General features: G+C 40.1%; 2 protein-coding genes across 11 annotated transcripts in view; one reads left to right on the top strand and one right to left on the bottom strand.

Moving 5' to 3' along the window:
- Positions 1 to 552: 552 nt before the first annotated feature.
- wdfy4 (WDFY family member 4) overlaps positions 553 to 15519 on the bottom strand; it is a 38891-nt gene continuing 23924 nt past the window's right edge. For 3 of the 4 annotated variants that reach the window (XM_086259626.1, XM_086259628.1, XM_086259627.1), the window contains 19 exons: positions 15212 to 15360; positions 15012 to 15126; positions 14753 to 14838; positions 14606 to 14668; positions 10635 to 10677; positions 10347 to 10466; positions 9783 to 9906; positions 9593 to 9699; positions 8342 to 8492; positions 6937 to 7028; positions 5521 to 5730; positions 5312 to 5432; positions 3369 to 3526; positions 3078 to 3236; positions 2791 to 2970; positions 2357 to 2539; positions 1769 to 1856; positions 929 to 1058; positions 553 to 706 (listed from right to left, as the gene is read on the bottom strand). In XM_086259626.1, the coding sequence (XP_086115752.1) occupies positions 643 to 706; positions 929 to 1058; positions 1769 to 1856; positions 2357 to 2539; positions 2791 to 2970; positions 3078 to 3236; positions 3369 to 3526; positions 5312 to 5432; positions 5521 to 5730; positions 6937 to 7028; positions 8342 to 8492; positions 9593 to 9699; positions 9783 to 9906; positions 10347 to 10466; positions 10635 to 10677; positions 14606 to 14668; positions 14753 to 14838; positions 15012 to 15126; positions 15212 to 15360 (2343 nt within the window). In that variant the 3' untranslated portion in view covers positions 553 to 642. Of the gene's footprint in view, positions 707 to 928; positions 1059 to 1737; positions 1857 to 2356; positions 2540 to 2790; positions 2971 to 3077; positions 3237 to 3368; positions 3527 to 5311; positions 5433 to 5520; positions 5731 to 6936; positions 7029 to 8341; positions 8493 to 9592; positions 9700 to 9782; positions 9907 to 10346; positions 10467 to 10634; positions 10678 to 14605; positions 14669 to 14752; positions 14839 to 15011; positions 15127 to 15211; positions 15361 to 15519 lie in introns of all 4 variants that reach the window. The other variant, XR_015124462.1, reaches the window with a different exon arrangement.
- lrrc18a (leucine rich repeat containing 18a) lies at positions 10798 to 15499 on the top strand. Of its 7 annotated transcripts, none has more exons than XM_086259630.1 (4): positions 10801 to 10832; positions 11659 to 11754; positions 11901 to 11990; positions 13554 to 15499. In XM_086259630.1, exon 4 carries the CDS (start codon positions 13558 to 13560, stop codon positions 14398 to 14400), a length of 843 nt encoding a protein of 280 aa, XP_086115756.1. In that variant the 5' UTR covers positions 10801 to 10832; positions 11659 to 11754; positions 11901 to 11990; positions 13554 to 13557; the 3' UTR covers positions 14401 to 15499. The 7 variants fall into 7 exon arrangements, with proteins under 7 accessions (XP_086115761.1, XP_086115756.1, XP_086115755.1 ...); XM_086259629.1 differs by having other exon boundaries at positions 10829 to 10967; XM_086259632.1 differs by lacking the exon at positions 10801 to 10832 and adding an exon at positions 10837 to 10967 and having other exon boundaries at positions 11665 to 11754.

Below are 15519 nucleotides of genomic sequence, written 5' to 3'. Positions count from 1 at the left end.
TCAGAGATGTTTAAGTGAAAAAGCTGCATTTCTCAGGAACAGTTTATGAAGCGCACATGCCCCTGGTCATCATTCATACACTCCTTCTCATGTTCAGTTTAGCAGTGCCCATTTCAACCACAGGCTTCTGCTGTGGGCCCTAGAAAGCTCTGCTAAAGCAGTAAGGGTCCATTTAAATGACTGTACAAGTGTTTCTCTCATCCGTATCCTTCCACCAACTCTGGAAAAATTTAGCCAGTGTCCTTCTGGTTTAACTCGAATTAAATTCAATTAAATCCAACACAGAATTCAGTCAAAAATCAAGGAGACCAGCAGAAAAAGGTTTTGGCAAGTGTCTATCAATAATTTTATTCAAATATACTGAAATTCTGTATTTACACACAGAAAAATACAAAATTAAATATTTGTGTAGAAGGTAAAAGTCATGTTTCGTCTAAATGCATCAAATGTTGTAACACTGTTTTCTGAGAAAACACACACACACACACACACACACACACACACACACACACACACACACACACACACACACACACACACACACAGCACTTCTGCTGCTCAGCTGCAGTCAGACCTGAGATACTAATGAATTTCCCATCAGAGTCTCTCTGGGAGGATAAAGGGCGTGCAGAAATTGTGTTTTCACTCACACGTCCAGGTGAAAACTTGGCCCCAGGCATCGCCTGCCAACAGAGTAGCATGAGTCCTGCAAAGAATACAGCAAGGGAAATGCAGTGTTGTGCTGTAAAGCATGCAGTGATATACATACAAAGAGAATTAGAAGCTTTCAAATACTGCATATAATTAAATATAAACTCATACTATTTTTCTTCGAACACAGAGATGAATAAAGTTTAAAGTACAGTAATAAACAGAAACTAAACCCCAGCTGGCATTCCTATGAGTGGGTGCTTTTTATTTACTGTACCTGGACATAGCCAGCGCTGTGATGGCTGGATTATTTTTGTAGCGCCGCTGTGACACAGCTTGACTTCTGTTCAGCTCTTGATGTAACACCAGATGTCTCTCCCAGCCTTTAGCCTGGCTGGAGTTGCTCACTGTGGATTCGTGAGAATACATTAGCATCTACTTAATAGTGAATTACAGGGCAGTTGTCCACCCCGCCTGAAATCAGAACCTCAGTGGTCCTCCCCACCCCAAAAACCAAAAAAAAAAAATTCAGAGTGTATTAAGCATGTGTCCATCTGCAGTCAGCAGGCTGCAAAAGGGAGAAAAAGCCCTCAAATATAAATGCTTCAGTGTTACGTAAAAACTTGTCTCAATGTAATTGGAAAGCATAATACTCCTATGAGGTGACGCGAGGCTGTAACCAACGTATGCCAAATTGGATCTGGGTATTATTGCTTTCTAAATTATACACGCTCACACACGTCAGCAAAATTACTCATCAGTGTTTACTGCCTCTATGTTTAATAACTTTATAACAACATAATTCCTGCTAGCCCTAATGCTAGTGAGGGATAGGATGAACATTACAAGCTCTCATCTGGAAACCACACTGTCTAGCTCTGAGATGAGCGGTTAAAAATAATCATCTCACTTAAGAATTTATCTAATTAGATAGCAATGGTTCTTTCGTCGTCTTCTTTTTTTTATTTTTTATTTTTTTTTAAACACTATAAATAATGATGGTCTTTGTGTGCAGTTGCTTTTCAATTGGTTTCACAGTTTTGTTATTGTCGACCACTCTTATTCATTTTATTATGAACACAACACCTGCATGTATATCCCATCGTTCTGCCATTACCGTCTCTCTCTGTTTGGTCTTGCCCTGGGGACACAGGCTCTTCTGGAGGGGCAGGTAATTGTGTTCTGGTGTACTCTGCCCGCCATATCTGTATGAGAGACACATAACGAGTAACAAAATCATAAATATAATTCAAGATAATAACAAATACACTCATATATGCACCAACATGCATGCACATATGCACACACACACACACCGTAATAATTCTGTTTATGTGTGCGTGCTGTCCATGTGGCATGGGCACCCACTCCAAAGTGAAGCACAATTTACTGTTTGCAGCTTTGATTGCAGAAAGGCAACACATGCTTATATTAATCTTAAGCAAAAAACAGTCACACACACTGCACACAACTCATATACTGTTATTAATACTTTGATGGACACCCAAGCTGGTACCAGCAAGGCTAAAACCAAAGTAATGACTGCCACAGTTGAATACTGTACAGAAACACTCCCACTGATCTATTAGGAGCTATAGAGAATTGTGATAGCATTAACAACAACAACAACAACAAAAAACATTCTACATCATACACACAACCATTATGTTATTTACCTGCATGAAAAAACTAAAACAAAACTCACCCGTATAATGCCATCCTCACAGCCTGTGATGATGACATTCCTGGAATCCCACTCGTGTCTCTGTGTAAAGCTGATGCACAGGATGTTTGACTGAGGCCCACAGGAAGTGTCAGTGCAGGTCAACAGCTGGCCCTTCATGGTCCACAGGTAGAGTTGCGGTCCAGCACATGACACAATCTCTCCCTTGGACATATTAACATAGTGTTGACGTTCAGGTGTGCAGACATACAGACAGAAAGAGGGAACAAAAGGAGAAGAACACACACAAACAGGATATTCATGCTGTTAACAGTGAGAACCCTCCCTTCCTCATGCTGCGAGATGAGTGAAAAGGAACAATGTGATGACAGTGAGCCAAAAAATTCAAAGGACAGGAGGAAAAGAGCAGGAGAGACAGAGCAGTGGAAAGAAGGGGACCCAGAAGGTGGACTTACAGTTAGATCATTGATAGCCAGTGCAGAGACGATGGTTGTGTGTCCTGCTAACTGAGTGATATAACTTAGCTCTTCCAAGTCCCACAGGATACAGGTGAGGTCATGAGAGCCGCTCACTATTATGCTGTGGACCTCAGACACAGCGAGACACACCACTGCATCCGTATGACCATATAACGGCTGTGAAGGACAGTGGGGTCAGTATTAGTGTGTGTGTGTGTGTTGCAAATAAGTTGTCAACAATACTGTTACATTTCAAGAGCATACAAACATTTGGACAGACGAACCTGTCTGAGTTTCATGTGAGTGAGTTTATCCTTAGTGACTGCCACATCCCACACACAAACGACAGTGCTGGTTCCTGCAGTGATGACGGTGGTCACATTGGGACAGGCGGCGCACAATATGTCTCCCCAGTCACATAAACTCTCACACACTGCAAACGTCTACAAGTCGACATACATAAAGTGTTTAGAATTACACTATATTATGATAAAATCTGAGCTCAAGTTTAATGAGCATCAACTTCAATCAACTAGTTATGAAAATGTGTAAAATGCATTGACATTACATAATACCTTTTCTGTGGCATGGTTTCCAAAGGCACAACTGTTGTCAGGAAATCCCCAGCTGAAGAAGCAGCACCGTAGCGGTGACAGGAGGAGCTGGTTTTTCTCCAGAACCAAGACCTCTTTTTCCAAGCACAGTATCTGACCTACCGGGCCTCTTGACAGCTCTACAGTAATATTTAGAACAGTATATATAACTTGTCAAACCCAACACAAAAATGTTATAGTCTTAAAAAAAAAGAAAAGAAAAAAAGAAAGAAAGTAAAGAAAATGACCTTTTTCTATATTACGTGTACCTGTAATAAAGATAATAGCTCTTCAAAAATATCATATTAAAGAGTTTCGTATCTCAGTAAACTTGTAAAGTGTTTCATTAAAGAGAGAACAGAAAAACTGGGCAATTAAAACAGCCATCCTCATGGTTACGAGCTGAGGCTTGGTCCTAGGGGGCACCTGCATCTGGGGGTAAGGCAGTGATTGCGCTTGTAACTGACCTATTCATGCAGGAAGAGGCAAAATCATTACATCCGATTGCCAGTTCTGCTTCTATAATCCCCAGAAAGAAGCTCTGTCTGCATTCGTTCTTAGTGTTCCTCGTCCTATTCATCTCTATCTGCTTATTGATCAGATCAGACACTCTAAGATTTAATATGAAATGTAATATGCAGGAATCTCTCCCTGAGCATTCGCAGATTCATCTCCTATCCCTCAGTGGGCCTATAGGGATATTCCGATTATTAAGTAGGGCTCAGCAGCAGAGTCATCTCCATATTGTAGCTCTAACAGATAGCTTCTATCTTTCTGTAGTGTAAATTAATCTATGGGCATTCTCACTCCATTTCAATGATTCCCCTAAGATTTGGGCACATCCGGTGTATAATAACCAACATCAAATAGTAGGGAATAAAATAAAGGTGGAACAATGCAAAACAACGAAGATCACTATAATTGATTCAATTTAGTTTACTCAGCATAAAAGTGTTTAATGTGTATCATTCATGAGGCTGTATTAAGATTTGTTTTTATCTTATACCATAGTTTGAAGACTAGAATAGTTTGACAGTTTTGCCGCAATTACACCAAATATGAAACCAAGGCCTGTCAGGGTCCTGGGACTGGGCGACCCAGGATCCCTGAGCAGTTATGTATTATTATTATTTATTATTATTATTATTATTATTATTATTATTATTATTATTATTATTATTATTATTATTATTATTATTATTATTATTATTATATGTATTTTGGTATTGCTGCTGCTCTCCTCCATGATTGTAGATGTGAGTGTGTGTGTTTATGTCTGCGGGGATGCTTGGAGGATGGAGCTCAGCCACCTGCAGGCCTGAGGGGTGTGGCCCTGCGGAAGGACTGGCCACACCCGAAGCCACACACCTGCCGCTGATCAGGGCTCGTCGGGGGAGCTACTTAGGAGAGTCTTGGAGCTCCCACCGACGCGGGATCATTGCTTGGGACTCCACGTTAGTTACCTAGTTTAGGTTTTGGTCGTGTAGTGTATGCCTGCCATTGTTCAGTGTCCTGACTACTGCCGCTATTGTTTCCCGCAGGAGGAGCGTGGAAGGCTTAAGGAGCAGCGAGCACCGGGAGTGCAGACACGGGAGCAGAGAGCACTTGGAGGACACGACACGGGAGTCTGGGGAAAAACACGGGGATTTATTGTTGTTTGATATCACCCTCTGTAAATAAACGCACTGCTTGAACTTTGAGCTCCGCGCCTGGGTCCTCCTTCCCCACATCCCCACGGTCTGCCAGCCAGACCGTGACAAGGCCTGTAGCAACAAAGCAGCTTACAATAAAGATTTTTTATTTTAAGGAAGAAAGAAAAGAAAGGAAAAGCAAAGAAGGGGGAAAAAAGCTTTTGAGGGGCAGGAAGCCAGAAATTCTCTAAGATATGTTTCATATTCTCTGAACATCTTTGTGTTTAGTTATACCTCTGAATGGTTGCGCAGGGGTCTTTAGCTTATCCAGTTTGAAATAAAATGGAGTTGGCTGATGTGTTGATGACCCTTCTTTCTTAGAGCCACTGCGAGGCGGATGGGGCTTGATGAAGAGCTATGGGAAATACATAATACAGTAAATATACTCCAATTACACTAATTCATCGTCACATTATTATTATCATCATTTTTTTTTTTTAAACCTGTTTGGGAACTTGTCCAAAGTTGCTGACATATCCCAAGATTGTGCTCTTGATGACAGGGTCTTTAGTGTCCTGCCAGCGTTTCTGGGGGTAAAAGTAAGGGTGGAACGTGTTCACACTTTCTATTGCAGCTTGACCTCGTTGCCGATATCCAAAAATCAGATCGATCCACAGGTGTAGGTTGGCGCTCACATAGTCACTTTCCAGTGCCTAAAGCAAACAGAGCAGGAGATTGTTGCACAAACTAAAGCCATCTAGTCACATAATATTATAAAGCTATTAAAACATGCATACAACAGTCTTTTAAAAAAAAAAAAAAAAAACCCAGCAGTGTTTAGCACTCGTTATTATTGTGGTCCCCAAACCATCAGTCAAACTGCTAATATGACACCAATGCACAAAACTTCTAAGACTGTACAGCCAATCAAATTATTAAGGTACCCTACAATTCCTTCCAAAAGTCAATTTAGAAGTCCAGGACAGCAAGAGACCGAACAGCTGTGTTATGAGCATATCTTCATGTTACAATTAAAGAATGATTTGGGTTGAATTAGCCAGAGATTGGTTTTGAAGAGTTAATGAGGAAAAGTGGGCATTATGACCAGCTATATCCTAGCGCCACATTTTAATAAACACGTCCTGGATGAACAGAAAGGTGGAAAAAAAGAAAAAAAGTATCATAACAAGGATATATTGTCCTGAGTTAATTTGTCTGTGGAAGAAAAAAAAAATCTTCTAAAGTCACTAATTTTATGAGAATGGTAGGCAATAAGAGTAGTTCAGTAGATTACAGAGTGATAACCATCACATATGCCCCAGGAATGGAAAAAGGGAGGGTCATCATGTAGAAACAGAAAGAAAATGAACAGACGGGTACAATAACCCCACAGAGGGATAGATGAGGGTAAGCTGGGAAAAAAAGAAGAAGAAGAAGAAAGATAGTGAGAATATTCAACCAATCAACAACTGGCAGAAATAATGACATTATGAAAAAGAGAGAGTCGTATGTGTTCCCCGAATCCTGTTAAATAGGCTTGTTGTCCTGTATTGTCTGTCATCTAAGCTTCAGATAAATGCCTTTTTATGCATCTTCTGTATAGGAAAACAACTGGTCATTATACTTGACTAACAGTTAGTACCACAAGAACATAACTGAACCAAACTCAGCGAGACAAAACTGCCTTCTGAGAATTTACTGAACTGACCAACATCTGTGATATGAACAACAAACTGCAACCTACACTATTACAGTGCCACACATGTAGTGAATGTATGTGCGGAGATACTTAATACAGTGAATCTTCTGTATACATCAGCCGGTAATGACTATCATTATTAGGTGTTGTGGGTAAATAAGTCAGAGTACACAACAGGCCAGGCTAGCGGTTTGGAGGGGAAAGTCTAGGTGTCACTGACCTCTCGATGGATTCTAATGAACTCCTGGGGGTCACCTTTTGCCCATGGAGGTAGCTCGACATCTCCCAGAGCTGTGCCATCTTCCATACAGCCTAAAAAGACACACATATGCATTATTGACTATGTGAACTGTGTAGGAAAAAGAAATCAAGAGGAGCCACTGGTGACATGGGTGAAGCAGTGTTTTAATTAGTAAATACCGTTTTTGTTTGCGTGTCATTTGTGTGCAGAGACACACATATACATGCATTAACACTTGAATAATGCCATTCACAATATTGCCAACGGCTTCATGCAATTACACTGACTGACACCAACTGGCGAAAATGTGCCAAGAAACAATATACAATCAAATTGGCTTTGCAAATGTTTAAGGCCTTTCTGATTAAAAAAAATAAAGGGAAAAAAGTGGTATCCTCATATGGCATACTATATATTTTTATTGCCAAATAAAGAAAGACCAACGACATGACTGTAATAGGAACAGGCCAGAGATTAATATAGCTTATTATTCTGTGCCACACCTTCATTGATGGCCAACGAACACTCCAGCAAACCACTGTGGTGTGATCTGTTATATGCTCCCTCATTACCATGAACAAATGTATGCAAAACCTAATCAGTCAATCTGTGGGATACATGTGCAGTTTCTACTGTATCGTCTTTCATTCAAATTAAGCTAATTAGTTCATCAGTTAAGCAACAAAAGAATTATAAAGAAATGATTTGATTAAATTTCACACCATTTCTTTGGATGCTTCATATCTGTTATCACTTATGCAGCTTATTATCCAGAAGCTTAGAAGAATAGTTATAGCAAATTCTGCAATATCGTTGATCACTCATATGCAAATTAACATAGAGTGCTTCAGAATCCAATCAGGACATAACTCCACATGGAGTTCCTCTCATTTGAATCATTGCTTAATCACCAACATGATGAAAATACACTGGCCATTTCATTAGATATACCTGTTCAATTGCTTATTAATGCAAATATGCAAAAAGCCAATGACATGATAGCAATTGGGTGTATGTGGGCACACAGACTGTAGTCAAACGTCACCAGAACAGGATGGGCAGCAAACAATTGTGCAGCAACTTCATGTCAATATTTGGTGTTTTCAACAAGGTCAGCACCTTGTTGAATGTATGCCATGATGAAGGCAGCACAGAAGGCAAAAGAGGTCCAACCCTTTACTAGCAAGGTACACCTGATAAAGTGACTGCTGATTGTATGTAGCATATATGACTGAGGACATACAGTACACATTCTGACCTCGCAGAAACAAAACAAACAAAACAAAAAAACAAGAGACAGGGTAGGGAAGTCTGAATTAATCACTTTACATTCTTTTGTTTTCATTTACGAACATTAGGTACACAGAGGATTCAAAAAGCTGACCTAGCTGGATTTGGTTGGAGTTGATCAGGAAGTCTGGCAGGTAGAAGAACTCCGGGATCAGCTCTCTGACGTCCCCCATGTTGTCTCTTGAGGCAGACTCCCACTCTTTCTTTATACTGTAAAACATCCGCTCTGGGATATCAAACCCTCCCTGTGAGGAGAGCAGACAAAACCCTGTCAGACCCGCAGAACATCACTGAGATAAACTTTTCTTTGGGCATATTAATAAAGCAGTCTGCCTGATACAGTGCAGAGAATCATATTTTATGTTCTTTATTGTATTATGTAAGCACAGAATATTTGCTACCATTAGAAGAAAGCTTTTCATCTTTCTGTAAAATTCCATCATCTGTGATGCGAATCTCATGAGAGTGAATGTAATTTAGAGTAAAACAATTACCTCAATGAATGAAAATAGCATATATACTGGTAAACTGGGTTAGAGATGTAAATCCAGTTATGGATATTACTACACACCCATTATGTGCTTCAGAAGACAAAAAGGCTTCCTAATTCAACATCTTTATTGTTTTATTCTGACTATCAAATATGCATGCCTTTTCATTATAATCAACTGGATGCTGTGTTGTAAATTGGTAACATCTGTGGCTATTTCCACTGGCTTCTTTTGGACGCTATGTGTAATTATTTGCATACATATTAAAATGTCCTTATAATCTGTTTTTGTACCAAAAACAGCATTAAAATGGGATCTGGACAGCTGAAAATAGCTCACATTAGTTTCATATTAATAGCAAGATTACATTTAAAAAAAATGACAATGTGATGAATGCCAGTGGGCATCGAAAGCACAGGGTTTGCAGAAAGCCCTGTGGGTTACTAAAACATACTGAACACAACTTTCCCCGTCATTTCATCTGACAAATTAAGACAAAACTTCTTTAATGATCTCATTTATGCTGTAACCTTATCAACCACAACAAATTTTGCATGTTTTCAGTCTTATGAGCCACAGCACTCCACAGCAATGACATGAACCTCTGCAAAATGGTTAATATTTCTTTTTGCTGCTAGAGTTGCTCCAATTGGTCAAATTCTGGACTTTAATAATAATGTGAAGTTATGATGCCTAACTGGCAAAAATGTGACTGCCAAATGAAAAGTCTTGAATTTTATACTTTGTGTGTCATCATCTTTAATCTAAACCACTTTTACAGACATGTCAGTAACAAGGTCTACTTTTTCCTACATGCAAATAGTATTTTGTTAAATTTCTGTTATTGGACTCACCTGTAGCGCCTGGAAGGTGTGGGAAAATGGCTCCATCCTGACAAGGAAGGATGCCACAATAATGGCCGAGGAGTAGTGGGTACAGTAGTGGCATTGTGCTGTCAGGTCTGTTAGAGAAAATCACTTTAAAGATACTAACAGTGACATGAATAAAGCAGTACAAGTAAATAAAATTGAGCCAAATGGATACCTTCACTCTCTTTGCCTTCAACTTCTTCGTATCTCTGGATAAACATCCGTTTCCTTTTCTCTGTTTGAGCTCCCATCGGCTTGGACAAATCCCGGAACGTTGCAGGATTTGACAAATCAAGAATCTGTGAAGGACACAGATAAATCATACATTTGACACATCTTTGTCCCCACCTCCCTCAAAGGATCTCGTTACATTTATTGGACCAATTTAGCTGGACTTGGTATTACTTGGGCCGACTGAAATTTCTCCAGGCTCACCGGATAGCTTGCTAAGCCAAGCTACAGAGCAGCAGGAAGGATTTGTTTCACCCTGAGAGAAATGAGTGACACCTGATGTGACATGTTGCAGTTACAGCAGGGAAGGATAAAAATGGACACAAAATGCTTTTTTAAAATTAGAATTAACAATCCCCATCTTCATTGATGCACTTTTGATTGATAGAGTAAATTGTTACAATTTAGAGCAAATCTTTTGCAGACCCGTTAGCTTCTGGTTGTGGACTCTTGAAAAACCACAGTTTGAGACAATATTTAAGACAGAGACGTCATGTGTAAGGTTTACCTCTGACTTGTAGTCAGCAATGATCCAGGGGAAAACCGGATACTGCATCAAGTCATTGTATGTCCTCCCAGCGATCGTATTCAAATGCATCAAGTACTCAAAGTTACTTATCTCCCCCTTCTAAAGGACAGACAAGAAAAAACAACAACTTAGAAACAAGTCAATTCAGAATAAAGTGGATTACATCAATGCCATTTATTCAACTTTGTTGGCTGCTCCTTCAACATTGGCAATGGATGTCTTCCCAAAACAATCTGTGAGCACAAACAACTTCGTAACATGCATTACCTGCCATTTAACAAGGGCCGTCTTTTCAACCACAGGAGTCTTTCTAAAGCACAACAAGAGAAAATACTTTGAATTAGCAACAGAAGCTGATCACTGAGCAGTGCCTATCAACACAAAGTTTTCCTGCTTGCTTTGTTGCCTAGCAACCACAGTTTAAATGTATGCACAGCAGAGTTCAGCAACAGCAGCGTAGCTGAGGTGAGTGAGCGAACTTGGAAAACAGAGTGTGTGTACACAGCTGCAGGAGCAGTTAAGGGGCTGATGTGAGCTACAGTATGTAGCATAAATAGTGAGCAGACATGTGAAGGATATAGCACATGATGAGGAAACGAGGTAATTAAGACTAGGTTCTTTGACTTGGAGCTACTTCAGCAAACTGGAATGTTTGAAAGAAGATTTGATGACTTGAAGGGCATGTTTTGACATGTGGCACCATTTTTCCCTAACGGAAGTTGATGATTACTTGGACAACAGGGGCACCATCATCTTGTGAAATTCCTGTTTCCCAGCAATGAGAAACAACGGTTAATATCTAACTTGGTGTCAGCTGTTTTTACTTTATTTAGGTATTGTATTGTTGTATAGTTATTTTTTATAACTGACTGGGAAATATCAATGCTGACAGGTCAATTTGTCCTGTTTAGGTTCTGATTCCACTCTTTGCGAGAAGGAAACAGAAAAGTCACAAAAAGTAACAACTGTTTAAAGTCTTTTAGCTGTTCACTGCTAAATGTCAGCTTATTTCCAGACAGATCCATATCAGGTGATACTGATGTTTGAACAGACATGCTGAATTTGCCCCATTTCTTCAGGCACTACAATAAAAGCTGCTTTTTAAGAAACTAAACCAGTTTGCTTATCTCTAATTACAAGAAAGTGTGTGACTGGCTTGAGAAAATAGATACTTAATAACAGTGTGACTAAACATTTTATTCAGTATTATACTCCTGCCTAAATGTGCTTAATCTAAATAAGGAAAGTGATCAACTGCTCCTGAAATCTCCTCTCTTCCTCTGTGGACTAGTAACAGGGCAATAAAGTCCAGGCGCCAAGCAGCCCAGTTGCTAAGTAACGTTATAAAACAAGAAGAACCTCAACTATCCCCGTTCAGATCAGGAAGGCAAGGAAAATTTTGATATAGAAGAATGGTCTTTCCTTGTCATTTAATCACAAAAACTTTCACATACCAACCAAATTGTACTGATCATTGTAAATGTACTTTGAAGGTGTTGCATCTCAATAAAACGTGTTTTGTTTTTTGCACAGAAGTGAGAGACTGTGAGATGAGCAACCAGTTCACAGAAGCTTAAGGAATGCTCTTCACTTGATTAACAACAATCCAAAGGGAAAAATATGGTAAGTGCCTGCCTTCATCCATTTTGATAATAAGTGGTACAAGTCCAAGCTCTAAAGCTATCCTTACAAATAACCTACTGTTGTCTAAATTTAGAACTTAAAAGAGAAATCTTATATAGCCACACAGGTCAGAAACAAGTGATGATCATGAAGCAAGACAACAACAACAACAACAAACTTAGACTAACACAGAAAACACTATTTTAGTTAAAGTTGTTATACTTAAAACATTTCAATAAAAGTCAGACAACTAGAATTATATGTTAGCATTAGCATGGTATGTATACGTTATTTATGTTTTGACATTATACACCCTTAAAATTATAAACTGTAAACTGTTAGACAAATACCTTTATTTATACAGGTGGCCCCATTGAGACTCAATGTCTCATTTACAAGTGAGACCTATGATCAATATGATGTACTGCCATGCTTTTTTTGTTGTTAAATTGTAAGTACTGTAAGGATTAGTTGCTTCTTGTTGTCCGTCCTTTCATTTGGCTTGGCAATTAAAGGCATATTGCACCTAAAACAAACTGCGGATGAAAGTCTTAAAAGTACAGTACAGACAGAAACTCAAAGATGAAATAAGGATGCACGTGGGAAATGAGTTCAAATGATCAAGAGCCTCTTAAAGTGTGTCCGTTTCGAACGCCAATAACTCCTGACCAAATATTTTGTAAAACTGCACTAAATCAATCATTGCATTTGGCTCAGTACGTGTTATCTAATTGCAGGCAATAATTTCATGCAATAGTTTTCTATAGGAGTTATAATGGGAACAAGCACCAGTGGAGAACCTCTCTCTCATCCTGAGGATGATGAATGAGGCGAGAGAGGGCCTTGGGGTGTAACACAGACACAAACAGACACACACCTTGCTCTTTTAGACAGGGAGGGGAGAAGAGCGAAGCCCTCATTACACTCCCAACACTCACCAACTATCATTTATCAAATGATTCTTTGCACACACACACACACACACACACACACACACACACACACACACACACGTCTGTCAACACACCTGCATGGCAATATGTCACACGCACACACTTTTTTTGCCTGAGAAGAGCCAAGCAACGCAATCCACTGAATGGTGAGGGAGCATCAGCACTCATTTGTTTTTGCTGTATTACCCAGTGTCGCCTCTCTCCTATTGTTCCCCAGCATTAGCCTTAATTAGAGAGTCATGCTCTTAAATACCCCCATGGGCAACACTGGGTGAGCACGCACTAGTGCAGTCACAACACTGCGATACATGCACACTCATGGAGACACACACGCTGTTCGAGCTCTCATTCCTCAGAGAGCATGCTTTCCCCACCGCCCGAGGCCTACATAAGCCCGTGTATTTGAATAAATCACATCAGCCTCACACAACGCACACACACGCTCACATCTTTACGCATAAACTCACAACCCTTTTGTTTGCTAGAGTACTGTGTGGTGGTGTAGATTAGATAAATTATTGTAAATTGGTCTCTTGGTGAAATAATCTCAAAAGGGAGGCCAAGTTGAAATTTTAAACCGACTTGTTCAGTAATTCTCTGTGCATTGCAGTACCATGCCCAAGAGAAAGGAAGCAAAAGGAACAAAGGTGACCCTCAAAACTGCAAAGAAGGCTATACGCACAACCCCAGATGGACGGCGTAGACTCGTTCTTAGCAACATGGGAATAACCATATTCCCAAAGTGCCTCTTCAAGATAACCTTTGTGGACGAGTTGGACTTGAGCCGCAACCTCATAGAGAAACTCCCAGAAAACTTTGGGGACTTGTCATCACTCAGATGGCTGGATCTACACAGTAACAAGCTAGTGTCTGTGCCCGAGTCCATTGGCAACCATAGGGGACTTACACACCTAAACCTCTCCAACAACTGCTTAACCTTTTCAGGTTTACCCTCCACCCTGGGCTCCCTGACTAATCTGAAGAGTCTCAATCTAGGAATGAATCAGCTTGATGACCTGCCTCTCACTTTGGTGGCCTTGGAAAATCTTCAAGAATTGGGCCTGTTTGATAATCTCTTTAAAAAGTTACCACAATTTCTGCAAGGCCTACGCAACCTCACCAAGGTGAATGTGAAACGAAATCCTCTATCATACCATCAAAGGAAAGATGAGACATTACTGAAGGGAAAGTCAGAGCATAAGGAGGATGTGTATCTGGTCCATGAGAGCAGCTTGTGTAGGACCTGCCTTAAAAGGTGTAAAGCAGAGAGGGAAAAGCTTATTAAAGGAGGTGCGGAAGGGAGAAGGGGAAGGGAAGCAGAAGGAGTAGATAGTTGCATGTCTGAAAAGAAAAAGAAAAGCGCATTTCCTGGCCTGGTGGCACCAAACTCAGTGGCTACAGTCAATCAGGATTTGTGGAGACTACGAGAAAAGCTTGAATGTGTGCAAGTCAAATGACCAGCAGGTCTCCTGATGTCAACTTATCAAAAAACAAAACAGCAGGAAAGGATGGAATGATAGGTCAGTCACACAGCATTTAATAGGCGTGTGCATTATATCAAGCTGTGACTATTTTTGTAAGCTTAATGTTTCTACTGATGATTAAAAAGAAATTTGTTGAAATATTGCCTATGGGTGGTTCTAAGAAACGCATGACACTTACTTGGCATTAGCAATGACCTCAGCAACTCCTCTGCCCTTTAAGGCTGGCACTACTCTGCTCAACCTGTAGGGAGAAAAAGACCAAAGACAAAGATCAGAATGCTGAAAATAAATCTTTCTTATTATCCAGTATATATAAATATGCTACCTTTTATAAGCAGAGACATGGTCTTTATTCAGGAATACCAGGAAGGCTGAGTGACCGTTTTTCATGAAGATCTCAATAGCATCATCCTTACAGTTACAGAGAGAGGGACAGTAGCCTTTTTAAAGTGCATATTTTCCCCCACTTTAAACAGAAATTCTATCAGATTCGCTTTTCCACAAAGATAAGAGCAAAATGTGTGTAAGAAGAGGAAGTTTAAGATCAAATGTGATTGATATCTGTAGGTGTATGGGTGTCTGACCTCTAAAAGGAAACGCATGAAGCGTGCCTCCTTGATATCTTCATACAGCCAGCATTTGCAACTGGCTGCTGGCAGGTCTTTATTTAGCATGGTAGAAATAAAGGAATCCCTCACACTGGCAGAAAGAGACACACAGGATGATGAATGACCGACAAGTGAAGATCCATGGTGTGCAGAACTGTAAACATGCACAGTTATACCTGCTGGGGTGGTGCTTCCTGCAACAAACATCTCCAGCAGGGCTGAGGGTGAATCCCTCACACAAGAGCAGGCTCTCCTGCCCAAACAGCAGCAAACCCTCTGTGATTCTGAGGCCGCTCACCATCACAACACATATCTTAGAGATTACCTACAGCAAGAGAGAAAGAGTTCTTGCATTAATGTTCATACTGCTGTTATTGTGTAAAGTACTTTACAATGTATGTATTGTGATTGTAAGCCCAACAAGGGACAATTGTTGAAAATTAGCAACAGCTATAAACGTATGTGCGTTACATCAGTGTCATGT

The sequence above is a fragment of the Aulonocara sp. 'chitande type north' Nkhata Bay genome, linkage group LG13 (assembly GCF_057382095.1).
Source record: "Aulonocara sp. 'chitande type north' Nkhata Bay isolate Kocher_YH1m ecotype deep benthic linkage group LG13, A_spYH_male_GT1.1, whole genome shotgun sequence".
In the NCBI taxonomy this organism is placed as follows: Eukaryota; Metazoa; Chordata; class Actinopteri; order Cichliformes; family Cichlidae; genus Aulonocara; species Aulonocara sp. 'chitande type north' Nkhata Bay.
This window is presented reverse-complemented; position numbering and strand designations above follow the sequence as displayed.